Below are 27439 nucleotides of genomic sequence, written 5' to 3' on the forward strand. Positions count from 1 at the left end.
AAAGAGAATGTTCAAGATCATTAATTAGAACAAAGAAAATTTTAGAAATATCTTTTAAAAAAGAAAAATTTTAGAAATGTTAGAAAATGTACAAAAAGTTCTCTATGGCTGTTGGGCCTTTTCCTTTTTCCTTATGTCCCTTATATATCCACTAGTTTCCTAGTTTCTCCTGTTTGCTTCAGCTTGCCCTCAATTTCAGGTCTGCTTGCCTCGTCCTTTCTTCCTTCTGATTGGCTTCCTTTCATCGTCTAAGACCTTCCTCTAGGGTTTTATTCAGATTATCTAGAAGGATAGTAGAAAGGATTTCCTGGTCAGGAATAAATACAGTTATCCACATAGACCAAAAACCTGACTAGCTATTGCTATGAAATGTTCTTTCTAAAACATTCCAAATGTTCAAAAATGGAAAATTAAGTGAACAACTGATGGACCAAAGTTGAGGCCAGAATTTTAAATCTGGGGGTGAAAGGCAACAGTTAACACGTAACTTTGTGGTCAAAGGTTGTTTCTGCATGCAGTGCAATATGAAAAAAAAATATTAAAAGATTTAGAACAATGGCTTCAATCCATACGTCTGGTGTGCTCACTTAAAACGATAAAACACACATCTATGTGCTCATGAGTGTCTTAAATCTGAAGAAGCTATTGAAACCTAAAAATAGATACCGCAAAACACCAATATTTATTTAAAATAAAATTCAAGTATTCTTATTCTGCTCTTAGTCTGTGGGAAAGGACAAAATTGGCAAGCTGAAGAGCTCGGTCTTGGCTCACCTAATTAAAATATAAAGGCTAACTTGCCTTGTGATCACTGGCTTTCGCCCTTGAACACAGAAATGAGATCACAGATTTTCACGAAGTAAAGGAGAGGCGGCTGGGGCTGCTGCTGCCTCTATCTCTCCCTTGCTCGAGCCTGAGTCCTGCATTACATCACTGGCGGCCAGCTCCCGCTGGGGTGGGAAGAGGAAGCGTCAAGGAGCGATTCCTAGACTGATTAGGATAAAGAAGGAAGAAGAAAAGGCAGGAGCAGGTTCGCGAAACTGGGAAGGGTGTGCCAGAGAGGAAAATAGGTAGCCCCTTCCCTTGTGCCACTGGAGGGCTTATTCCTCCCGCCCTCCAACCCCCCCCCCCAAACAAAACCCAAACAACCCCTAACCACCCGAGAGATGCATTAGGAAGGAGGGGTCACGAAAGGAAAGGGGGGGACGGCGAAGAGGTACATATCTCCCCCCCCCTCCAGCGGTGCATCCACAGACAGGCGACAGCAGCCAAGGGGAGAGATTTTTTGTTGTTGTTGTTTTTTATTTTTTTTTAAGTGGGGCGGGGGGGGGGGAGAATCTCTTCTGTACCAGGAGGCACATCAGCCGGCGGTGCTGGAGGAACGAAGAGGAGGGGGAGGAAGGATCTCTCACCTTCCCCCAGATGAGAAGATCATGCCATGGCAGAATTGGCGACGACGGCCAGCAGCAGCATCAGGGGCGGCGACGAGAGGCACGGGAGCAGCAGCAGCAGCAGCAGTAGTAGCAATAGCAGCAACAACCCTGCAGCAGGGGCGGCGGCGGCGGTAGCGGAGGGAGAAGGAGGCGATGGGAAAGAAAGAGGAGAAAAAAAAGGGGGAGAAGGGGCAGCGGCGGCTGTGAACTCCCAGGACGAGGACTACGAGTGTAAGATCTGCTACAACTATTTCGACTTGGACCGGCGGGCTCCCAAGCTTCTGGAATGCCTGCACACCTTCTGCCAGGAGTGCCTGAGCCAGCTGCAAGTACGCGGGGCTGCCCAGCAGGAGCGGGAGCGGGAGCAGCAACAGCAGCAGCAACGGCCACCCCCCGCCCCTCCGCCTTGGCGCCCCGGGCCATCGGAGGCTGCCGAAGCGGGGGCTGGGCCCGCCAGCCCCGGTCCTAGCTCCTCGGGCCTCGGGGGCATTGCCTGCCCGGTGTGCCGCCACCGCACTGCCCTGCCCGACAGCCGCGTGCACAACCTGCCCAGCAACACCAAGTTCGCCGAGGCCTTTCCGCTCTACCTGCGCGCTGCGCAGGATCCGCTTCCCCAGGACAGCCTCCCACCGCTGCCACTGCCCCCGGCCCGGCGCCCTGGAGGCGCCGAACTGCATCAGCCCCCGCACGACCACCCTCACAGCCACCACCACCATCCCCACCCGCCCCCACCTCTCCGACAGCGGGAGGAGCCGGCCGGCGGGGCGGCCTCAGCTCCGGAGTCCGCTCCGGCCCCGGCCCGGGCCCCGGTGCCCCTCGGCCGCGGTGGCCTTGGCTCCTCTGCGGGGCCCTCGGGAGGAGGCGGATACGAGAGCTGCCAGAACTGCAAGCGGGCGGCACTGACAGCGGGCTGCGTGTGCGTGGTCTTCTCCTTCCTTTCCATGGTGGTGCTGCTCTTCACCGGCCTCATCTTCGTGAACCACTACGGCGGGGGCGGAGGCGGGGGTGGCGTGCCCGGGACAGCACCTGGCACCACACCGGGCGGCTCGCCGTCCCCGTCGCCCGTGGGGCCCATCTGCCTCTCGGTGGCCAGCATTCTGGCTTTGTTCTCCGTCGTCGTCACTTGGGTCATCTGCTGGCTCAAGTACCGGCCCGAAGGGGCGGCCGGGGGCTCAGCTGCAGCCACTTCGGCTGGGGGCGGGGGCAGCGGCGGAGCTGGGGGAGGAGGAGGAGGAGGAGGTGGTGGAGGAGGAGGAGGAAGCGGTGTACCCCGGGGCCGGGCTGCGGCCACTGCTGGTAGCCGGAGGAACAACACGTAACTAACCAGCTGCTCGCTTCTTCGACCCTCGGCATAGTCCTATGGGTGTCTGGAAACCCCTACCCAGTCCTTCCAGCCGTTCCCCAAAGGTTCAGGAGAAACGTGGTTTCCCACCTCCTCCTGTCACTTCCCTCATCTTTCCATCTCCTCTGAAGTAAGTCCACTGTCAGGGTGGGCTATGCTGGCATGCATACCCCCTCCCCTTCTTTTTACTTCCACTCTCCTCCCCTTCTGTTTACCGTCCTCAGCCCATCTGGTGTTATTTACATCAATTCTACTCCGGGTGCCCCGCTACCCTACAATCCTTTTGAATGGGAAACTGATAAAAGAATGAAGAGCAGAATGGCAGAGAACAAGGATGCCTTTGGGAAATACTCCCCTAGACTGTGTAAAAGGAACCCAGGCAAACAAGAATCCACTGCCTACCCCATACACATAGATACACAAGTGCACGCACGAAGTCCTTCCGCACTTCCTTTCTGGTATCAGAGGAGTTAGAAAGAGGGAAGGGAAGTGACGCCCTTCAGGGCCATTTTTTCCAGCTTCTGTGGATATATGTGTATGTGGGTGAGCGGGGGTGGTGGTGCTCCAATCGAAAGGATAGAGGAGTGAATGAGGAAAAAGTCCAGGAAAAAAATGGTGAAAGTCAGACCTCTCTGCTCCTGATCCTACTGGAATGTGAGCGTGCCTACGCAAAGTATGTGATTTATAAGGCACTGGGATGTGGGAAATGAGATTGTAGCTGGGCCAGGTAATCTCCGTACTTTCTCAGGGGCTCGGACCAGGCACAGTGATTGGGTAGCTGGGCAGTGCCCGCGCACTTACATAGGATTGTCCAAGAAAGGCAACGTACACGCCTAGTGGCCACTCATAGAAAACTAAGAGTTTCCTCGCTGCAACTCATTCGCTTCTGGAGAGCAGTGGGGAGTGAGGTCCACGACTATGCAAGTAGTTGGTATTGATGTTACTTATGTGGGTACAATTATTTCAGCTACTGTAAGTGGACTTAAGAAGCCTAAAGTACTCCTCACACTGGACCACAGCAGCTTCCTTTTGCCCCTACCTGGAAGATAATCAGACATATGAAAGCAGAATATGATTAGTGTTTCATACACAGCTCCTACCCACTTTTCCTATTTAAGATTTTAAAGAATTATTTTAAAGATATGGATATGGAAGCTGTTTTATGTATTGAGTTTCTCAAAAGTGGGTCGATAAGTAATGATTCCTCTTCATTCCCCATATTCCTAACCTAACCAAACCAATATTTTGGTGGCAAAAAAAAAAGAAACTTAGTCAAAATGTTATACTGGAAAATAGACTTCCAGATCATAATAATTAATTCAGTTACATAATAAAAGTAGGACCTTGCACAGTGCCAATATTCAAATGGTACTATTTTCCATTACTATGACCATTTTTCCCCTTAATTATCAAGAGTCTTATTATAAGACACTGTTTTGTTTTTGGCTGGTTGATACTTTTGTTGTAATTAGTGATAAACTTCATATATGAAGAGGGAGAATAAGAGCAAAAAGGTTTGCACATATTCCTGGTTTTATAACAACTTACCAAGATTAATTCCTAGTGTATGGGGGGAGGAAGGGGCTGAGGTACCTTGGAACCTGGAAGTCCTTTAAAAAAAAAAGGCAAAAAATGAAGGAACAATTAATCATTATAACACATATTATACAGGAAAAGATTATTTATTCCATGTTTCAGTATTTTGGAATGAGATGAGTTTTACTGCCTAACAATCAGAAGCTACAGAAGGTAGTATGTTATTCTTTATGTATTTATGCAAGCTGTCTGCATGATATCCTGACCAGTATTCTATTAACAGACTTTTGAACATTGATATTTATCATAAGGCTGCAATAATATAATGACTATGTAGGAGGGGAGGACAGCAATCGAAGACAGAGTAAAAATGTATTTAATGACACAGGCTGTGTGCTTTGTCCAGATTATCAACACCCTATAAAATATATTTATACAAAGATTCATTTTAATGAAACCTATTTGTTGGAAATGTTGCTCAAAGCTCTTAGTATGGCACTTATGTACCCAGAAAAGTTCATATCCATTTTCTAATCTAATAGTTCATATGTTATCAAAAGGGAAACAGTTCGCAGATATTATAGTAGGCATTTTGTAGAATTTCTTTCTAATTCTTAGGAAGAAAATTGACAAACAGTTTGGTTCTATTTAATTCTTATATTGAAGTTCAGCTCACTTATTTACCATCCATAAATTCAATATCTTGAATATAGTCATGTGAGCTCTGTTTATCCCTAGGTTCTTTGTTTCTTCTAAATACTTACTTAGAAGCCTAAATTTCATAGACTTTCCCCCCCCATTGTTTGTACATAAAATTATGTGACAATACGTCTGTATTTAATTACATTTTGTTCTTTTATTTATTTATACTTATACCATTATTGCTTAGATCCTGGGTGCATTTATATCTGTTTATATATTCATGTTCATCCATACCTGAATTTACTTTTATGTAGCTTTACACATATGTAAGGACATATGTGTATGTAAACACACTAGAAAAGTTTATCCTAATTATCCCACTTCCTTAAACCAACAACCTAGAGGTCTATCAAAACCTATTCTTAGACTGACTTCCTGGTTCTTCATTTATACCTATTGCATCTCATCAAGCTGGATTTATGTCAGACTGAATGTAGGCTAATGAGGCTAAAACAGGTTATTTAAAAAATAGTATACATATATGTTCTAAGGAATCTTAGTCTACATGGCTCTTTATTACATATAATTTTTATTGCATCATGATCTGAAAAGGATGCATTTAATATTTCTGCCTTTCTACATTGGATTGTGAAGTTTTTATACCCTAGTACATGGTCAATTTTTGTATATGTGCCATGTACCACTGAGAAAAAAAAGTATATTCCTTTCTATCCCCATTCAGTTTTCTCCAGAGGTCTATCATATCTAACTTTTCTAAAATTGTATTCACCTCCTTAACTTTTTTCTTGTTTATTTTGTGGTTAAATTTATCTAGTTCAGAGAGAGGGAGGTTGAGGTCCCCCACTAGTATGGTTTTGTTGTCTATTTCTTCCTGTAACTCCCTGAACTTCTCCTCTAAGAATTTGGATGCCATACCACTTGGTGCATCCAATGAATCTTAAAAATGGCTTTACATAAATTTAGCAATATTTGATTTCTTTCACGAACTGACCAGGACTCATACATTTCATGTAATGGGAAATTTTAGTTCAAATCTTTAATAAGATTAAATGCCCAAATTCAATAGATTAGTATCCCCCACATTCTAGAAGACATTGGATCTAGCTCTCCTTGCTTGATTAGTGAGACACTAATTTCTAATTATCCTTCAGTAGCAGGATGATGTGATAAAGAACACTCACTTTTATTTCCTGTTAGTTCTGCAGTACTTGGGGGTCCTTCTGGTCAGAAGAATGTTGTAATATATGCTGATTAATTACAGACCCCTGTGAGGCCACTATAACTTAGATTGTCACTGAACTATAACTCGCAAGTGACCCAGTGCCTAATACAGTGCCTTGCTATTGTAGGAATTCAATAAACAGTTATTTAAGGAGTGAATGGTGCGGAGGATTCCAAGTGAATTTGAATTGATTTTCTTCCTTTCTTTTGGAGAAAGGATCTACCTGGAAAGAATCTTCAGGAATCCAGTTGAATTCTGGATCCCTTCATAGCAATTGAGTCAGCACTTCTAGTAAGGCCTTGGAAATAAGCTCAGATTCATACCTCCTTGACAGCTCCAAAATTCCCTTGTGACCTTGGGAATGGCCAGGAATCAGAGGTTTCAAGTTAGTGAGGCAGTATGTACTGAATCAGTCTGGACTTTGCCTGAACAAAAATCACCAGGCTGTATTGAACACACCATATAGGAAGTTGGTATAACATATAGAAAAGAGCATTTGCCCAGATGTTAGATGACTTAGATTTTTGTTCTGACTTTGCCTCTATCTAATCTTGTGACCCTGAGCAAGTAACTTAAACACTCTGCCTCAATTTTCTCATTTTTAAATGAAGAAAATAAGTACTAGCTTGTCCCTACCTCAGAAGGATGTTAAAGGTTTACATAGGAAAATAACTATGGAGAGCCCTTTGGGTTTTTTTTAAAAGAGAGGCACAATAAAAACCAAAGGTTATTGCATTACATAGAAGGACAGGAGTCACTATAAAGAACAAAATGGACCTTTCCATTTCTTTGTTTCAGACAAAGGAATTTCAAGAAGTTAATAATTTCAGCACTTTGTTTCTAAGAACCACTGGACTTGAGACACCCCAATTTAATATAGTACTTGTCTAGTTGTTATTTTGTGTCACATACAATATTTCTGGACATATACCAACATTTATTGTTAGAAATTTCATTAGATTTCCTCTCTCAATCACTACCATTTCCACTTCATTATCTAATGATGAAGCTGTTTGCACTACACTATTAACTTCATAATACATGGAAAGAAGGATTTAGGGTTTGGAAGGTACTTTAAAGATCAATTTGCATGAACAAATGCATCTGATACTTGGTTCTTACTCATATATTCTACATAATTTTGTTCTCTTAATATATGTTTACATTTTAAATTTCCTATATCATCTAAAGACAGTTCAGCTCATATCATTTGACATAGCAATATATCCTCTGATGAATGTGCATTAATAGTGTGTCTTTGAAACCAAGGGGTTTTTTTTTTATTTTTTTAAGGATATGTTCTTTTTCCAAGAGACACATGTAGCAAAGTAACCCTAAAGTTAATTTTAGGTTTGGGCCTAAAATATGTTAGGGTAAATACTTGTGCATCCTTCTGATGTCATAATAATAATTTTCTTCTAAGTAACACATGAATATCTAAAGATCACATTGCTTGATCACAGAGATGCTTGAATTATGAAAATTTTCCTCCTCATGATTACTCCTTAAATGACCCAAAGAGAAACTCATTCATTTCTGTTGTTGTTTAGTCTTGTCCAACTCTTTGTGATCCCAAAGACCTCTGTCCTTGAGGTTTTCTTGGCAAAGTTACTGGAGTGGTTTGCCATTTCCTTCTCCAATGGAAAACAGAGGTTAAGTGACTTGCCCAAGATCATGTAGCTAGGAAGTTTCTGAGTCTGGATTTGAACTCAAGTCTTCCTGATTCCAAGCCCAGAGCTCTATCACCTCAATTGCCATCTCATTAATAATCATTTCAGCCTAGAAAAAAACGATAATACAAATTCCAAGAATATTCCTCAGAGAAGAGGAGCTGTGTCCATAAATCTTTTAGAACTTGGCTGTTATTACAAATAAAGTTTGATTATCTAATGTTTTGAGGTGGAGGTGGAGGAGGGAAATGCTATGGATTTTGGAACTACAGGTTGAAATAGATGATAGAGAGCAAAAGAGAGGCAGTGGTGGGGAATATGAAAAAGGAGGGCATGTAGAAAACATTCTGGCTGCTTGTTTCATCATTTATGCAAATTTCAACTGTCCTATTTCATAAAATTTGCAAGCAAGCTGCCAAATACAAAAAAAATAGGCAGCATTTGATCCACTTAGAAAAGGGGAAAAAACTCTTTGGTCTCAACAACTATGAGCATAAGAATTTCATTCATCACAGTATGTGCTTTCTTAATAAATTTATCTTTTTGCCTTCTGGCCACAATGAATAGTTTCCATTTCATGTGAAGTATAAATAACTAGTTTAAACTCACAAATATAAGTATATATTTTAAAGTACTGTTGAGTAAAATTTAAGTAATAGAAAATCTAAAGACAGAACCCAAAATATGAGATACTGGAGTCTCTTTGAGCACAACCAATCTCTACCACCACCACCACAAGGCCAAGGCAAAATCTCTGCTGAGGAAATGAAGCATTTGTATATTTCTAGTTTTTATTGAACACTTACATAGAAGACTACTTTCTATAAAGTTAGCCTTAAACATTTTCCAGACTGAAGATTCATTCCTTTTTGTTCAGTGGTGACCCCTGGAGTGTCTCCTTATTCTTACAGAACCTGGTTAAATGTGATAAGCTTTCTTAAGAAACTGAGTGAAGGATTTCAGTGAGAACTCTGCATTTGTTTGGTTCACTTTGTTTAAATTGGCACAGTATGGCTAAATGAAGACCTAATGTATCAACAGTATTAAATATTTGACCAAACATTATAATAAAAGGCATTGATTTTGTCTCCTAATTAAAAAAGTGCACAATATTTCTGAAGAATGAGTCTAGTGCTGTTTCTTTGAGAAATGGTTGCTTGGGGATTTCATTCCTTTTTTTTTTTTTCAAGGCAATTGGGGTTAAGCAACTTGTCCAGAGCCACACAGCTAGTACGTGATATGTCTGAGGCTGGATTTGAACTTAGGTCCTCCTGAATCCAGGGCCGGTGCTCTATCCACTGAGCCACCTAGCTGCCCTGGGGATTTCATTCTTAATGTCTTGTCAGATTAGCATTTATATCTCTTTGTGATAGAGTGAAAGAGTTCTAGATTTGGAGTCGGGGGACCTAGATTAAAATCACCCCTTCCAGTTTTATATCTATGATCTTTAAAAAGTTAATTTACTGCTTATCTGATCCCTGCCCAAATACGTGGTTTCTAGATGCCTTGTTCATCCCCTTGACAAGGTACTCAGTGATCTTACATTTCTCTTTGTTCCTATTCACAACTAACTCTGTGACATGCTTGTGTTTGCATATATACATTTAACAATATAATTAGTCAACATATTAAAAATATGTGTTCTCCATGAAGGTATTAAATTATCTTTACAAGTTCCCCTCCCCCCTCACAACCCTGCCTTAACAATTAATTACATGCTATTTGTTCTAGGTATAAAGAGATTTACACTCAGTCGTGTCTGCTGGAAATCCATGGAGGATTTCATTAGCATGGAAGTGATTGCTTTCTATTTTGATTCCTAAATCCTTTTCTACCTTCTTAAATGAACTCAGAAGGAAGTGTGTCTTTATATGTTGCAGGTATTGTAAAACAAACAGGGATGACAGAATGAGAAGGGGAGAAGAATGGAAGGGGAAGGGAGAGAGAATACAACATACTCCTAAATCAGGAAGGCAGTCTATAAGAGCAGCTTTCCCTCAACTAGGGCTCCAGAATTTAGTGGCTTGGAAATCAAAGGGCTGGGGAGACACCCCAACCCTATCTACCCTCTGTCATGGGTCCAAATCTAATCCTAGATTCCCAGGGATCCTTCACATGGGAAAGGAGCTAGCTTAGCAATCCCCCTGAGCCTCTCACAGTAGATAGAAAAGCATCAAACTAGATTGCAAAATTTTATTTTCTCCAAGATTCGTAGACATCAGATTAGGTCACCAGGGGTGGGGAACCTGGCCTCTAGGTCCTCAAGTGTGGCCCTTTGACTTCACAGAACAGGTGGGCTCGAGGCCACAGGTTCCCTGCCCCTGGTTCTCACCTAGTCTAGTGAAGCCAGTGGTCCCCAAAGGTCATAATTTTAAAAAGATAATTGAAGGTAATTGTAATTTTAGTTAGAAGTTAGTTCAAATAAAAATGTAAGTTTTTTCCCCCATCCAAGTTTATGAATCCCTGGAAATCTATCCATGAGCCTCTTCAGAGTCCATGAACTCCAGACTGACTCCTTGAACTGAACCTTAGAGATTTTTTGGTCCAACCATTTAATCAATCATTCAGTCAATCAATAATTATTTATCAGGTTCTCATTATGGGCTAAACACTGAGGGCACAAAGACAAAGTGAAATCACTTCTGCCTCCAAGGAGCTTCCATTCTGTTGGGGAAACACACACACACACACACACACACACACACACACAGTAAATACAAGGGGTATAGGAATCATTAACATATGGGAGGAATCAGGAAAGGCCTCATGTAGGAGATGCCACTTGATTCTGAGTTTTGGAGGAATCTAGAGATTCTAACACGGGGAGGTAAGAAAACTGATATCCAGAAAAGTGTAGTGATTTGTGCTGAAGTGGTAGATATGCCATTTGAACACAATTTATTCTGATTTCAGAGTCTGAGGTCTATCCACTACACCAGATGGCCTTTCTTTTAAGGTATGAATGTTTTCCTTGCTCTAGAAATGAATTTCTGCTTTTTTTCCTCCTAGAAGAAAGCCAAAAGGAAGAAGACAGTGCTAGAAATTCAACTGGCAGAGACTTTGAAAAATCAGGTCATAATGAGGCTAGTAATCCAGGCTAAAGCTGAAAGAGGAGGATCAACAGAGACAGAAAAGAGAGAGATGAAACCTGAATGATGATGATGATGATAACAACTGACATTTACATAGTATTTTAAAGTCAGCAAATTGCTTTATGTAAATTATCTCGTTTCAAATGAAAGGACGTTTGTCATGCTCCTAAGCTGTTTTTAAGCCTGTGTCTTATAAATCAGAAAGAGTGAAGTGCAGGATAGAGAGCCACTGTTAGATGTTGAAAACCTGGATCTGTCTTGTACGTAGTAATTGTGTGTCCCTAGTCAAGTCGTTTAACATCTTAGCGCTTTTGGCAACTAAGACTAAGTTGAAGATTTATGGTCTTCATTGGTATAGGGAATTTTCTCATCCTGGAATTCATTATACCAATAAAATTAATGGTTTTGATTCCTATTCCCTGTCTTATGAATCCATGTAACTTTTCCCTTGAATTCGAATTCTTCACAGCTCAGGTTCTTAAAAGGGAAATCTGATAATGCCTCTTGGGAAAGCAGACCAGTTAACCTCAGTCAAATTGAATGTGTCAGAATGGACCTAACTTCTCCTCATCTGTCATTTAGAACCTTCTGATATTTGCATTTGAAGGTAATTTTTTCCACCATAAAGTTTAGTTACCATGAGGATGATCTTTTTTCCAACATGTTATTAGATCTTTAGAGGAGTTTTGAGCTAAAATGTATTTTGAGTCACTCTCCTATCTTCATGAATGATCTTGGTCAATGTCTTTGTTTTTATTTTCTCTCATTTTAAAAATAATGATGGCAAAAACATGCACATATATACATATGTGTTTGTGTGTGTGTGTGTGTGTGTGTGTGTGTATGAAGAGAGAGAGAAAGAGAGAGATGGAGTGAGATAGAGATACCAACTGGGAAGTCTCCCTTTTTCCCTCCCACCAAGAAATACAATCAAATGGATGTCAGAAACTAGTTTATATATTTCATACAGAGAGAGAGAGAGAGAGAAAGAGAGAGAGAGAGAGAGAGAGAGAGAGAGAGAGAGAGAGAGAGAGAGAGACAGAGAGAGAGAGAGACAGAGAGAGACAGAGAGAGACAGAGAGAGAGAGAGAGAAGAGAGAAGAGAGTTGCTTAGACCCAAGAGAGATTGAGGCAATGTTTGAAGAATCAAAAACTTTATAATCAACACCATCAGCAAATCTGTCCTTTTCCATTTTAATCCCTGTGAAATCCAGTAGACAGCCCTCTAAACCAAGCACTCACCCAGTTTTACACAATTTTAGTCTATTTCTAATGATTTCCCTTTCAGGCCAAAGGCAGAAGGTGTGTCATTAGACATGTTTTAGTTAGACTTGTGTTTAGCAAGCACTTCAAGGAATTTGCCTCATTGAATTTCAATGTTGCTATTCTTCAAGATCAGCAGAGAAGAAAAAATGGCCCTTGATTTTCCACTCAGAAAGTCGAGGGTACTTTGCTCATCTCTTGTCTACTGCATCATTAATACATTTTCCAGTACCCTATCCACCCTCCTCTCTTTTTAAGACTTAAAACAACCACAATTCCTTTCAATACTTTGAATATTGCAAAGAGGTTTTGCTCACTGAGAGGTGGAAACAGATTGCTGTGCTCACAGTGGGCCCTGATGAATCCATGTTAGTTAGTTGATTTAAAGACAACCCTTGCTTAATACAACCAAGATCTAACACTCCCCTAAGTAAATATCCATTCAAGGATATCAAGGAGCATAGAACAGACCTCTAAGAATGGAAAAGACCTTAACGATTATCTAGTCCATTTGCAGATAAAATAGAAAAATGGAAGAGTGTTCAAAGACAAAATCTAACCCACATTTTCTTTAAAAAAACAAAACAGAAAAACAAACAAACAAAAAAAACCCAACAACTGATGTTGAAGGAAATAGATGGCAGTTAACTAAAAGGAAAGGTGCTCTTGAATTAGATTCCTAAAGCATTGCACAGGCCATAGAGAGCTGGCCTCAGCCCTGAGGTTCTGGATTTAAGTGTGACCTCTGATACAGACTGGCTGTGCAGAGAAGATGTTGAGGGACCTTGGAGTAGTAGGAAAAGAAGGCAAGACATCAAGACTTTTACCCTGTCATAGCTTTAATTCAAGCATAACTAATTAAAAACAAACGAAACCTTAATGCTGAGACTTTGCTAAGATTTTATCCTTCTGGCCTTTGCATTTTTGGACACCAAATACTTGTAACAGGAGTACTTCCCTTTGCCAAACACTAGGGGTAGCCAAGTGGCACTAGTGAATAGAGTACTGGGCCTGAAGTTAGGAAGCCTGGTCTTCTTGAGTTCAAAGACAGCCTCAGACACTTACTAGCTGTGTGAACCTGGGCAAATCACTTAACTCTGTTTGCCTCGGTTTCATCATCTGTAAAATGAACTGGAGACAGAAATGACAAACCATTCCAAGTATCACTATCCAAACCAAGAAAACCCCAAATGGGGTCACGAAGAGGAAGACGTGAGTGAAAAATGATATGACAAAAGATTCAGGTCTAGGGAATGAGGAGTTTTAATCTAGATATTTTAGGGATAATCTTCTTTGGCAAAGAACAGTCTATAGTCTGAGTTCATTGATTCTGTTTTCAAATAGCAGAAATTTGTTAACCCAGAAATAGTCTGCCCAGTCAGCCAGACCATAGTCACAAAGAAAGAGAGGCACACCTCTGTGACTGAAAATCCAAAGGTTGAACAATGGGGCGGGGGGGGGGGAAGTATATACACTGACATATAGCTATATGAGATGCAGGGGTTGCTGCTGTTCTTGCACATTCCTTAGTAGTTACCTTCCCCCCTCTTTAAGTTACTTGTGTGGGGCTAATTTTCATTCAAGCAGACACTTATGGGACCAGGGCAAACTGAAATCATTCTTTCCCTCCCCTTGTGTTACTGCCTGCCCTCAGATTTGAATTTTACTTAAAAACATAAATGCATATCTATATTTAATTTGCAAATTGACTTAAATGTCAGCATCAGGGGGATTTTTCTGGCATAGAAAATTTGCATCTAGGGATGCAAAAAATGAAAAAGGCATTCTGTTTATCCCACTCCTTTGCTGTTTTATACCTTACCTACCCCTGGTCCCAACTTGCTTTCTGTTATACTTGTTTTCTCTTTCCTCTACTCATTTACTCTATAAGACCTGCATAACCACCACTTGGATGGGTTTCTTTCTGATTTTCCATTTTATTTCCATCAAAGCTTTCTGTTGTTGTTGGTTTTTTGTTTGTTTGTTTTTTGGTGAGGCAATTGGGGCTAAGTGACTTGCCCAGGGTCACACAGCTAGTGACTATCATGTGCCTGAGATCGGATTTGAACTCAGGTCCTCCTGACTCCAGGGCCAGTGCTCTATCCACCGCGCCACCTAGCTGACCCCTATAGCTTTATTTTTCACTGAATCACCACGTATTTGCGGACCCTGTTTTTTGCCTTTCTTTGAATCTCTAGCACTTAAGTCAGTGCCTTAATGAATATTTGTTTGCTGACTCTTGTTACTCCTTTCTGCTGAGTTTGAATTGGCAAAGATTTCAACTTCTAGTTCATTAAAAAAAGAAGATGCAAATCATCATTGAAGTTCCACTGAATTCTGACTCAGTTTCCCACTCTGATAAAGAGTAGGACTGGATTCTGCACATTGCCTCTTGACTACTTCAAGTCTAAGAACAACTCAGAAGAAGCAGTAAGTAGGATTGCTTCCTGAAACTCAGGGTTGGATATCTACCTGCAATGTACTCTATGAATATTTGTCCTTTGAGAGAGTGATTTGAATGTAGTTTAACTGATGCAAAGAAGCCTTCCTGCCTATCTGTTCTTTTACCAGCCTACTTGTCAATAATGTTGTCTTTCAGCACGTTCCTTCCCACTCATCCTCAAACACTGTCTTGATCTTCCCTTCTTCCCTTCACCCCTCCCCCCCCCAGTGATGTATCTCTCTGGATGGCCTGGGAAAATGAGATTAGTGTGTTGAATTCTTTTCCTGAGGAAATCTTGGCTCAAATCAAAAAAGAAGGGGGTCCCAGGAGAAAGAGCCCTGTCTGAGATGAAGGTTCAGAGAGATGGGTTTGGAATCCTAGCTTTGCCAGGTGTGATCACTGAGGAAATTACTTATATTCCCAAGAGCTTTGATTTCGTCATCTGCAGAATAAGGGTGACTGTTTATGCCACTTAACAAAGTTGTTCAAATTAACATGCAAATCAACATTTAAATGTGATCTATTATTATTAATGCACTTTAGTATTTATCTATCTTAGTAACTAGGCAATGAAGGTATTGCCTGAGCATTACTCATAGCATCACACTTAGGGAGAGGTGGTTTCTGGGGTCTGAACTTGAGTTTCTATTGGTGTAAGGAAATACTGATATAGAGACTCCCTTTACCAATGTAGATCCACAACTGTTCTATAACTTAAAGACTTGAAAGCCACACAGCCAGTATGTGGGGCCAGTATGTCTCAGAGGACAGACTGGAGCCTAGATTCTCCTCTCTCTCTCTCTCTCTCTCTCTCTCTCTCTCTCTCTCTCTCTCTCTCCTCTCTCTCTCTCTCTCTCCCCCCTTCCCTTTTTCTCCCTCTCTTTCCTTCTCTCACTCCATTTCACAAATGCTTTCCACGTAATGTAGAACCTCCTACCCTTCACATTTCCCACCCAGCTGTTTTTTCTTTATAGCAGTTTCCCCTACAATTTGTCAAATTACCTACTCTGAGTACCAACTCCTGTTCTTTGAGCCCAAAAACCATCTTATTTTCTCCTCTTTCTCAGGGTGTTTGAGCATCACAGATGCCCCATTTCACATTCACAGTCCTTGTTATAGAGCCAGGCAACAATGATTGTCCTCTTTAAAGCCTGGTCCCTGTATTTGATCAATATTACTGTTTTTCTGAGGATTGAAGTATATGCCATGTGGACTATGAGATGAAGTGTTTTTGAGTGAATACAGATTATTGTAATCATCATACAGATTAATCCAAATGCAGGAGTTATTAACCTAAGGTCCATGAGCCTGTTTTAAAATACTTTGATAACTGCATTTCAATGTAATTGTAATTGTAAAGGCTTGCTTTACAATCCTATATCAAATGCATTTAAAACGTGATTATAAGAAGTCCACAAGCTTCACCTAACAGTCAAAGGGATCCGTGGCATACACACAAAAAAAGATTGAGAACTTCATGGTAGTGTTGGCACTTTAGAATGATAGTGACCTTATTGACCAGTTACATTAAATTGACCTGTTCTTGGACCTCAGAAATCTCCCTGTGATATGACAAACCTAATCTAATAAATACTGGTCTGGGAATCAGAGGCTATTATCAACATGTCTCATAGTATAATTCACAAGAGCCAAGGTGGCATATTTTACAATGAATTTATGTATTATTGCTAACAATCAATTTTATATCCCTTTATTGACATAAATGCTGATGGACCTAGTAATATTCTGTGATTGCTTTGTATTAAAACGTTTACAAAAGGAGAGGACAATGCTTTTATAAAGCCGCAAAGTTTTTGAAAAGCAAGAGATTTTGTTGATATGTTTAGGATGCTCTTAAAGGAGAGGTGGTACTGTAGAAATGCAAACTTCAGTGGATGGATGGCCTGTGATGCAAAGAGCTTTTGAAGGACAAACCTCAGTAGATGTTACAGTAGAACGCTCCCTACTGGCCAGCAAGTAAAATGGATTTCATTTTCATTCCTTGTTAGCTCTGAAGTTGCTTTCCTGATCTTTCGTTCTTTTTGGATTAGGGGGTGGAGTGGAGGGAAGAGAAGGAGAGGAAGGAGTTAAGTGATTGGACAGTGTTTTTTCAAAGTAAATGAAGTTTCAAGCCAAAGAAAGGGAGACAGCATCCTTGATGCATAGGATCAGAGTAGGAAAGGACCTTATAGAAGTCATTGAATCTTACCAGCTAATTTTTATGGAAGAGGAACCTGAGTTTAAAAGAGATTTAGTGATCCATACTGGATCATAAAGGTATTAAGTGGTAGAGTAGTGAACTACACCCAGGTCCTCAGACTCCACTACGTTAAAGATTCTCTAAGTATACCAGCCTTTTACTTGGACATCAAGGTGACACCAAGGCTGTAAAACAGGCAGGTGCTCATAATGATGATAGTCTGAACTCTGGACGTGGCATAAGTCAGACACATAAAAGAGAGTGATTCTGGGAAAGATTTTTTAGTTTCTCATATCTTAGTCGACAAGTGGACAGAATCTGCCTTGCAAACTGAAATATGAAAGGTCAATTGCTATTTTAATAAGTGAATGGATGATCATTTATTAAGCACTTGCTATGTGTAAAATACTCGGCTAAGCCCTGAGGAAGAGGGAGTAAAAATAAAAAAAAAAATACAGCCCCTGCTCTCAAGGAGTTTGCGTTCTAATTTGGAAGACAAAATATATAGAAGGTTTCAAGTCAGATGGAAAAGTCCCATAGTCCTCAGGGTACAGTGGCAAAGCAGATATTAATGACTTTTCATATCAGCATGTTTGACAAATCACTTACTATCTAAGTGTCAGTTTTGTTATCTGTAAAATGAGGAGCTGAGTTAGATAATGACTAAGTTCTCTTCTGGGGCTAAATTCCATGATTCTCCTTGAAAATCTGATAGGCAAAGTTATTCCCAAAAGCAAAGAACCAATAAGACAACTCCTTGCCTCCCCAATAGTTTTCGAAAGTCTTCAATAGTCAACATAGTCATTGTATTGGGGGGGGGAACTCTTATTTAGAAGACTAATATGTGCAGTAGAACCAAAGACATTACCATAGAGTAATTTTCTCCATCCCCTTTGTTTTATAGGTGAGAAAACTGAGCCCAGAGAGATTGTAACTTCCCAAGGTAAATGGCATACCTCATGACATGAGGAAGTTGAACTTTTTCTAGAGCAGGTCCTTTGTTCCTTCTGCCTAGTCAAGTGCAATCTGTCTACTAGAAAAGGAGGAGGTCACCATATTTTTACACTAGAACCTTGTTTCAACTAACCTCATATCTTGCCCAGCAATTTATATCCCAGAGGAATCTCTGTAAAACAAAACAAAGCAGGTTAAGAAACTGAGGTACCCTTACTGCTCTAGGACAGAGCAGTGGGAGCTACATGGGAAAGAAATATAAGCAAAGAGCAAGGTGGATCAGGAGACCAGAATCTGGGAGAATACCTGGTTCTCAGTCTTTACTAGACTAGATCCTGAGGGAGAGGTATTGCGTCATGCCAATCTTTGCATAGTCCTTCATTCATAATAAGTGCTTGATAAATGTTTGCTGAACTGAATTATATTGAACTCATAGTACTAGAGATTACTTTGGCTTCAGATTATCTGCTACATGTACTTCCCTGTGCTTTTTCGTAAGTTATTTAGCCAACAGAATGATGTTTCTTTAAAGAGCAGATCATTCTTTATCACTCTCCCAAGGTCTTTCTTGGTGTCTCATCCTGGCGTAGTTGGGTCCTACTACCCGGATAAATCTTTGAATATGAGCCTTGAACACGGTGTTTGTTGTCCAATGATCTGCTTTGTTCTATTTGGAGAGGCTTACCACTTTTGTAACTCATGAAGAACTTTTACTAAATGAGTCACAATCTGCATAAGTGTAAAGAGTACTCAAACAAGAAATCATAGATCTTTCAAAAAACTTTAAATATCAAATACTTTTGGACTTTCTTCCATCCATCCCTTCTTTCTTTTTTCCTTCTTTCTTGTTGGCTTGCTTTCTACAAGGTTGAGATTGAGAAATCGCCGGGATGCTATTACTTTTAATGTTTCCGGTTATTTCCTCTTTCATATCATGGTTCCGAAGAAACCTCCTAATCCTGCTTCCCACGGGAGGTTGTCTGCATGTGCCCCTGGCATTTTTGGGCCCTGATTTGTGAGCCTCATAGTCCCTGCAGGGCAGAATCCCGCCTTTCCTGTAGGGGCTGTGTCTTGGGTTGTCATAACGTTTAGTGAGCAATTCCAGCAGCTCAAATACAGACACCGACCCAAGGAAAAGCTGCCTCCCAAGTTTAATTGCCGGATTCAATTTCTTGCGGAATCGCTTTTGATGTCTGGGAAAATCTCTTTAGTGGTATTTGTTGGAGCTTCAACACCAAAGGCAGAGATGGGGAATGGGAGGAAGAAAAAAGAGATGAGTATGAGGTGGGGCTTGAGATAAGGGGTTGTGTATATGGTGAGGGGAACGTCAGGAAGGGAAATAAGAGAACGTAGGTAGGGTCCTAGGGATCAAACTAGCTTCTCTTTGGTTTGAGCCTGCCCCTTAAGAATTCATTCCTCCTCTGGACCAAGGCCCCTATCCCAGACTTTGGAATTTCCTACAGGAGAAAGGCAGTATATGCGCTCCATAACTCTGCACCCAAACTTTTCTCCCGACCAGCTCAATAAAAAGAACTCCACACCTAAGCTCCTCACAGAAAACTCCATGTATTTGAGCAAATCATGCGGAGGATCTGGACTTGTGGAGAAGCGACCTCTGACTAAGGATTTTGGGAAACTTTCATAGGCATACAGCATCCGCGCTGACCTTGAAGTACAGGACAGAGAAAAAGAAATCAGTTTTTACCTTAGCTGATAGCTAAGGTGGGTCAAGAGAAGCCAATCGTTCCCCCATCTCAGTTCCAAGGGGAGCTCAATGAGTTCTAAACCTCGCAGGCAAACACACACACACACACACACACACACACACACACACACACACACACACACACGCTAATTTCTGCCCTTCTTTAGATTCAGAGAAAACATTCATTTCAGTGACTATAATTGAACTAACTAGCAAAATTTCTACGCAACTACTCTGAGTATAATAAAACTACTGACTACAGATATATTTCGGAGAGGAGAGCTTTTCTGGGTCCAGCGGTCTTGTCCTCCCGCCATCAATTTCTCCAGCTTGGTTTTGGAAGGGAATGGGAGTGAAATCCTCTGCAGGAGGAGAAAGCACACTGGAACATCTCCAGTTTCGGGCCAGAAGGACCATTTCTCTCCCCCAGCTGTGTTCCACCAAATTTGAGCTCCTTGGGAACAGAGGGAGGGAGGAGGAGAAGGTAACGGTCTCTCTAGGCAAGTGAATGAAAAAGATGGTGTGTTGGGGCACATAGCTTCAGTGTGATTGTGGATATAACCACCTCACAACTCCCTCCCCTCCATACACCCACTATCGCTTGAGAATTGTTGAAAGCTTAGCAAGACCATCTACATAGTGGAGTAGAATGTAAGTTCTCTGAAGGCAGATAATGTTATGGTTTTTATCTTGGCATTCTCAGAGTCTGCATAATGTGACTCACAGTGGTAATTTAATAAGTGCTTGAATGAATGAAGGCATACAAGAATAAATGAATGGAAAAGCTCTCATCCTAGAGTTTCTCTTGTTCCATAACTATACAATTAAAACAAAACTCAAAGTGAAGGAGGAAAAAAGCCTGCGTTTAACTAAGGATAATAATGCGCCTGGAAAAAGAGGTGAAGTCTTTTTCTGTATCCAAACCGTGGGGTTAACAAGCGAGAACCCAACGTGGAATCTCAGTGGATGGCCCGTAGAACTTTCGCTTTTAGCATGATTGATGCTATCATCTCCATTAAGGGCTATCATCGCGATTAAGGGCTACATAATTAATAAAGATTACACCCATTATATTTAAACTTCACCCTTAATTAATTGGGAGGGTGGGTGAGGGGATTTACGAGATCTCCGAGACTCATTTGCATTTGGAAAATTCCACCAGCATTACCGCATTGGTGTCACAGGAGTCATAGCCAGGCATCAGGACTCCAGATAAATTGGCTTAAATTGAGTCGTGGGCAAGTGTCTCTCCTTCGAGCCTCTGCGTCTGTCCCTCTTCTCAGCTTGCATTCTTTCCTAGGGGAAACTCGGACAGCGCCTCCCATTGCCGACCTCCACCGGTTTCTTGAAGCAAAACCAAAATCTCCCTTGCTAAGTTCTACCACCCTTTGATGCCCAGTCATCTGGTCCTAGGATCTTGCTCTCAGAAGAAAAGCGGGTCTCTCCTTTTGTGGCAGAGGGTTTCAAATCCTTTAGGGCCTCGGCTAGAGTGAATAGGAAGGCTGGAGTCCCCTGAAAGTTGCACACCCGGTCTGGGAAGCAAATAAACCCTAAGGAAGGTCTGCCTAGCTTTTTTATGCCTTCTTGCTTTCTTATGCCCCTTCTTCCACCCCAAGTCTACTCCCATTCTCTACGAAGGCATGAGACTTGTTTTTATCCTAATTTTTCTCAGCCAGAGGGAGATCAAGTCTTAGATTTAGGGACTAAAATTTACAGCGGGGGCCAAAGTCTTCAGAAAACTTCACACCCGTTTTACTGCTCAAGTTAAGTTAACGGGAAAGGGGGAAATATGGCCCTTAAATTGTTTCTCTAATTAAGATTAACTATAGAAGTGGGGAGGAAACAATACAAGTGCCTCAGCTTTGCTGAGTACAAGACTTATTTATGGAGCTCCATAGTCCAGTAATTTTATGGAGAGCGAGAGTAATTCCAAAGCTAAGGGCATATACCTCCTTGAGTGTTCAAAATTCCATTGGTGATGAGGAGAAGGTATTAGCCCCTGACCTTGCCAGTGTCTACCCAAGCTCCCTGCTCTCTTAGCAACAAGAGAGACGAGAATAAGCGAACAGGGAATAAACACTCTAATCTTGCCTTTCTCTAAGGAGGAACTGCCTTAGTACCTCCAGCCCCGGGGTGCCAAGAAGATAAGCCCCGAACCTCCTTCTCTCCCTCCTCCCAGTCTCCCCTCCCTCCTTCCCATCCTCTTCTGTTGAAGAGAGGGGCAGTTAACGCTGCTATCCTACAGGCGACACCAAGTCTTTCCTTGTTTACCGAAGCCTGGTGAAATTCACTTTTGTCCGGCGTCACACACATGTTCCTTGCTACCCGAAACAGCAATGAAATCCGATAATGAAATCAGCTCACCGAAGGGATCACAAGTTCAAAATCCCTCACGACTTATTATTCCTTGCTCTTTGAAAGACACACACACACACACACACACACACACACACATACACACACACACACACACACACACACCGGGGGGGGGGGTCGAGGGTGAAGGCTGTGTCAAATAAAAGCATCCTAACCCAAATTCTTTGGAAAGCAAGCAAAATATGACCGAAATTATTCCTCCTCTGCTTTCTAGAATAGCCCCATTGATGACCATTTAAATATCAGGCTTCAGGCAAATGAGCGAAATGATCCTAGCTAGACTCGAAGCGCTTGCCATTATAACAGATATGTGGTTGCACATGTTCTGAGCAGCCGCTGCTGCCCCTGCAACTCTTGCTATTTCGTTTGCACTACTGAACCATATCTCCTCACTCAAGTCCCACATGCACACACTATGGCTCTGTTTAGCAAAGTTGAAAAGATTTTCTTTCTTCCCTTTTTCAAAAGGAGAAGGAAAAAGAAAAGGGAAGAAAGAAGAGAGAGAAGAAAAGAACGGGAGGGAAGAAAGACAGAAGGGAAGAAAGAAGGGGGGAGGAAAGGAAAGGAAGGGAAATGAAAAGAATAAAGAGTCAATCCCCAAGAGATGGGAAATAATGGGGAGGGGGATGGCGATAAAAATGTCCTGTCATCGCCTCTCCTTCCCTCTTGCCATCCACCTGCCGCACAACGCAGGGAAAGGTTCTTGCTCCGCTTTCCTCTAAGTGATACCCTGTTTAAATACACAGTTTTACATACCTTTTTTCCTCTTCCTTTTCTAGGTCTGAAGAAGGCAAGTAATTGAAAAACAGCACGAGAGCGAGGAGACGTGTGGACTTGTGGATGGGGCATGAAAGCGATGGGAGAGACTTCAAAGGTTTCAGTAACGACTTTTCAACCTTTATTTATGTGCCTATTAATACAATATCCATCATGTAGATATATATCTTTATCCTTTAAACTGATATGCCGGGAATCAATTAGCTATGCAGATTACATTTCATAAGTTTCCAAATGTTAATCTTCCGGACTCTAGGCTAACATATATGTATATAATACACACATATATTACGCACACATATATATCCAAATAGTATTGTATTTCGTTTGGGAAAGGGAATCTTTTAAAACAATTAATCTCTGGGCTACTTGTCTTAACTGCTTCCTAAGGCTGTGGTCAAGGACTTTTCTGGAGGTTGGTCTCTAAATTTTAGAGGTTCAGTTCCACTGCAAACAAGACAAAAAAAGGCAATGGCTGTTGGGCAACTGAGGAAACTAATCTTTATAGGACTGACTGGTAATTTGGGAAGCTTGTTTGTGGAGCCTCTGTAGCTGTAAAAAATATATATATATATATTTTTTTTTTTCTAAAAGTGACAACTTCAAGGAAGTTTCGTCATTCTCTTGGTCTTAGCCTGAGATGATTAACTTTTTTTTTAAAAAAGACTTCTTTCCTTTTTCATTAAAAGTAGCTTTTCATCATAGCCTCTTGGATGGATTTATTCTTTTTTACTTAACCCCATCCTTTGGCAGGCACATTCAGATTTTTAAAAAGATTCTTCTAGAAAAAAAAAGGAAACCTTGTTTTTTTTAAATGTTGAGATATTTTGTGGTAATTTTTTAAAAAGGAAGTCAGAAGGAGATTAACTGAACTTACTGTTGTATTCACAGAGGTTCAAACCTATTCCTGGTTTAGTTGGGTTTTTCCTTTGAAAGGACGACAGGGGTAGGAGAAAATTTATCCAAAACCTTTAATTGGATCTTTCCTTCTGGTCACAGATTTGCTACGGAAATAGCCTGCTGCTGGATGGGGTAGGCTCAAGAGAAGCACAATTTCAGAACTGCTGTTTCTGCTGGGTAATCATTCCCTCCTGTCCCACTGTAACTAGTTCTCTCTGAAGACTTTTATATTGTGCGGCACAGGGACTCCCTAACTTTTTTTTTTTTGGCCTCTACTCGTTTTGTTTCCACACACTCCCAGGAGCTGATATATACAATATATATTTTAATCATAATTTGACTTCACGGACACCTTTGGAGAAGGAAATACTCCGAATGGATGCATTTCCTGAGTATGCAGGCGCCGAGGCTTGGTAACCACCACCTCCTACCCTCAATTCAACTTCATATCTCCTTGTTCTTCTAGAAGTGTCACCCTGACTTTTCCGTTGCCACAGAATGGAAAGAATCCGATGTTGAAGAACATGCGCCCAAAGAGCGGAGTTCCACACGCCAAAGACCCCTAACCCCTCAACCCCGACAACTTGAGCTGTGTGGTAAATTCAACCTTTGCAAGATTCCCCCAATGGCAAAGGTGTCAGCCGGAACAATGCCGGGTTTGTTTAAATGAACTGAACTGGACCTGACTAGTTTTTATTGTACAACCACACTCCAAAAGCAGCCACTGCCTTTGACTTTAAATGGGTCCATAACTTTGCCAATAAGCATAAACATCCCCGACAATTTTCCCCTAACCGCCTCCTACCCCCCCGCCCCCCGCCCTTTACAGGTATCTGACCAAGATCTGGCTCCTTGAATTGTCAAACAGGAGTCAGTGAGGTCAAAGAAGGAAGCGATTCTCCCTCTTCTTTCAACAGGTTATAAATTTCTGAATCAGGTTGTGTTTTTAGTTACCTGAAAATACCTATGGATACCAAGTCCTTATTGTCACAGAAAACTAAGAAGAACACCAGTTCCTTCCAGGAACCCAGCCCTCATTCTCACTCTTGTCATCCCCTCCTGCCTTCAAAGAGAAAGAAAACACTCTCCCAGCTCAGTCTCGCAGAAGCACGCAAGAACAGGGCACATCGTGTAGACATTCTGTTCTCAGGACAGAAACTCCTTCACCACCACCACCATCCTCCTCCCCTCCAGTGCCAAAAAGCTTTCTCCTATTGCTTTCAAACAGCTAAGAAAGAGCACCCCTGCTGTTTCTCACCACCATTCCCCTGTATCCTCCCAAAACTTTTAAGTATCTTAGTTTTCGCCTTTAGATTTCAAATCTCTCCGTGGCCCCCAACAGGTGGCCTCTTAGATTTGGTTAGAATGTACTTTCAATATTAAATAGAATAGAATTGTTAAATTTCTATAATAACCTCTTTTTTCAGGCCTAATTTTCCCTTGGATTAAGTTTTGGGAAGGTTCTTTTCCTTGTTTTGAATTAAGATTAAAACGGACGAACAACTAATAGCTGCAGTTCCAGAAGATATAGTGAGACTTTGAGGACTCATCTTTTTTCGCTCTTCTTTTATCTCTCATTTTTCACTTTCTTATTCTGATCTTTGTCTTTTCCTTCCTTCCTTCTTTCCTTTCTCCCCTCTTTTCTTTCGTTAAGAAACTTGTCTTACCTAAGAGACCTTTTCCACAACTCACCTAGCTGAATCATAAATTTTACTTTTGGAAACAAATCCAGGATGTAATAGTATCTTTACCCTCTTCAGCAGCTTCCTTTTCCCCACCATTGTCTACATCTTCACCATCATTACCATCCATTCCTTATTTGGAGAAACCTGAATATATCGTAATTGACTTTCTGATAGAGGGAGGAAATGGTGACATTTCTATTTAAGATACCTATGTCTACTGCTAATAACTATAGATTCACTGTTCCTGTGATTAGGTTTAATACAGAGCATTTACTAATCCAATTAAAAGCACACCTGGCCTGGAAAAGCTTTGTAATTATCAGGGGTGTTTTATCTACTCCCACTAGAAACCGTGAAATCCCATCTACAGGACTAAAGGACTCTAATATAGGAGTCTTGGCTTATGTGTTGAATCACTCTTTTGGAATTTTAACAGGTTTTATGTCATGGGATGGTACACAGGTATCCCTCCAGTTGCCCTCCCTTCTGGATAAATATTCCTTTAGTACTGGGAAAGGTAGAGAAGCATTTACACCAAGGGACAAAGACTCGATCCTTTTGGGGGCCAATCCCATAACGTAGTTGAAACAAAGAATTAAAGAAGAAAGAGATGGTTGGAGAAATGAGTATTCTCTTGAGTCAATCAGTAAGCAGAGTGAGAGCTCCATACTGGAAAGAGGGAATAAGAAATGTTCTTTGTGCTTGAAGTGTGACTTTACTTCTCTTCCATGCCAGGAACTGGCTGATAGCATCTATGAAAGAGGTGAGAGTGATTATCTTGAGACAAGTCTTCCTGTTGTTCATAAAGATAAGAGTTTAAGTTGTTTGGAGGGATGAAGACTTGTTTGGTGCAATTAACAGAGAAATTCCAGCTTACCACTTGCCAGAGCCAGAACAAAGTGATCTGTATGTATACACATTAAATGAAGTAGGTCATTGAGGCAATTAGCCTCTTAATTCCGGACCAAAACCACTTTCACCTGTACAAGTACTAGAAGTGTTTATCAGGTGACGGACGTCTAACATAGTGCCTTGTTCCTTGTAGGTACTTAATAAATGCTTGATAAGTGTATGTGAATATATTTAATTCCCCAGATGTTTCTTACAATTCTTCAGATCACTTTCCTTGTTGAGAGAGTATAGATGCAAAATGCATTAAAAAATAAAAAGCCTTATTCCGTTACTAGAAAACCTGAAGGTCTAGGAAAATATTAATGGGACATTAAACACACACACACCACCACCGCCACCACCACCACCCGCCAACATCTAACTCCAAACGCATTTTAAGAGACACAGGTTTCGGGCATTGCTGCCTAAGTAAAGTCCCAGTTCTCAATCCAAGAGCCCTCAGGAGGAGCAATCGTTTTCCAATTAGTAACCTGTATTCCAGCCAGATCCTGGTTTTCGTCAGAATGGAGAATCTTGGGCTGAAACAACAAGCTTAATGGTGACTGAAGAAAAGGCCACAGGCATGAGGTATCCACTTCGACTGCTGGCTGCTTGGGAGGGAAGAGGAGAGTGGCAGTTACCAATCTCTCCTCCTTAGAGTCATACAGAAGAGAAAGGATCGAAGGCCTAAAGTGGGAAGAAAGAAGCGATAGTTCACTTTGGGGAAGGCGTGATATACTAAGGGAAAGAAAAATGAAGGGGGGGGGAGGAGATTGAGTGAAAATTGGATATAATTTAAGATTTGCTGACTTGTTGATTCTTTCATCAGGGGATAGAAACCTTTGCACTTGATTTGAAAAGCAGATCGACGAACTTTAGACGCTTTGGCTACACAAAGCAAACTTCCTGTCTCTGCGAGAACACTACTTGGTCAGATGACTTCTGGACCAGTAGCCGGATTGCCTGCGCCTAACTTGGGCTCCCCTCCTCTGGGGACCTGGAAGCCAGGGGCTTTGACATCCCAGTTTAGCATTCGACTCCCTTTAGGACGGGATTGCCCATTCCTTCTAATATGGGCAGAATATTTGGAATACTGTATCTTTGGGAGCTCTTGAAAGCACATGCACACACGCACACACCACAACACAGATGACCCCCGGGTCTCGCACACATCAGGGAAAGTAAAATTGCCCAGTCCTTGCTCCATCTCTCAACATTTCATCTCTGCCTTTTGCGCCCTGGGCCAGGCGAGAAAAGAGTGAGAGGAAGGAGCTACGTAAACTAGAT

The 27439-nt window shown here is 41.5% G+C and overlaps 1 protein-coding gene across 1 annotated transcript; it reads left to right on the top strand.

Moving 5' to 3' along the window:
* The first annotated feature begins 1438 nt into the window (after positions 1-1438).
* RNF228 (ring finger protein 228) lies at positions 1439-27125 on the top strand. The gene is made up of 4 exons (XM_078147660.1): positions 1439-2623; positions 24043-24232; positions 25698-25723; positions 26982-27125. The coding sequence occupies exons 1-4, from the start codon at positions 1439-1441 to the stop codon at positions 27123-27125; spliced, it is 1545 nt and encodes a 514-aa protein (XP_078003786.1).
* The last annotated feature ends 314 nt before the right edge of the window (positions 27126-27439 follow it).

This window comes from Phascolarctos cinereus, unplaced genomic scaffold (assembly GCF_003287225.1).
Source record: "Phascolarctos cinereus isolate Bilbo 61053 unplaced genomic scaffold, phaCin_HiC Scaffold_7;HRSCAF=346, whole genome shotgun sequence".
Lineage (NCBI taxonomy): Eukaryota > Metazoa > Chordata > Mammalia > Diprotodontia > Phascolarctidae > Phascolarctos > Phascolarctos cinereus.

Excerpts from the sequence above, each read along its gene's own strand:
- RNF228 (XM_078147660.1), top strand. The coding sequence starts at position 1,439 with ATGGCAGAATTGGCGACGACGGCCAGCAGCAGCATCAGGGGCGGCGAC. Across the intron at positions 2,624-24,042 it reads GCTCAGCTGCAGCCACTTCG|AAGTGTCACCCTGACTTTTC; the intron begins GCTGGGGGCGGG and ends TTGTTCTTCTAG. Across the intron at positions 24,233-25,697 it reads GTCAGCCGGAACAATGCCGG|GTTTTATGTCATGGGATGGT; the intron begins GTTTGTTTAAAT and ends GAATTTTAACAG.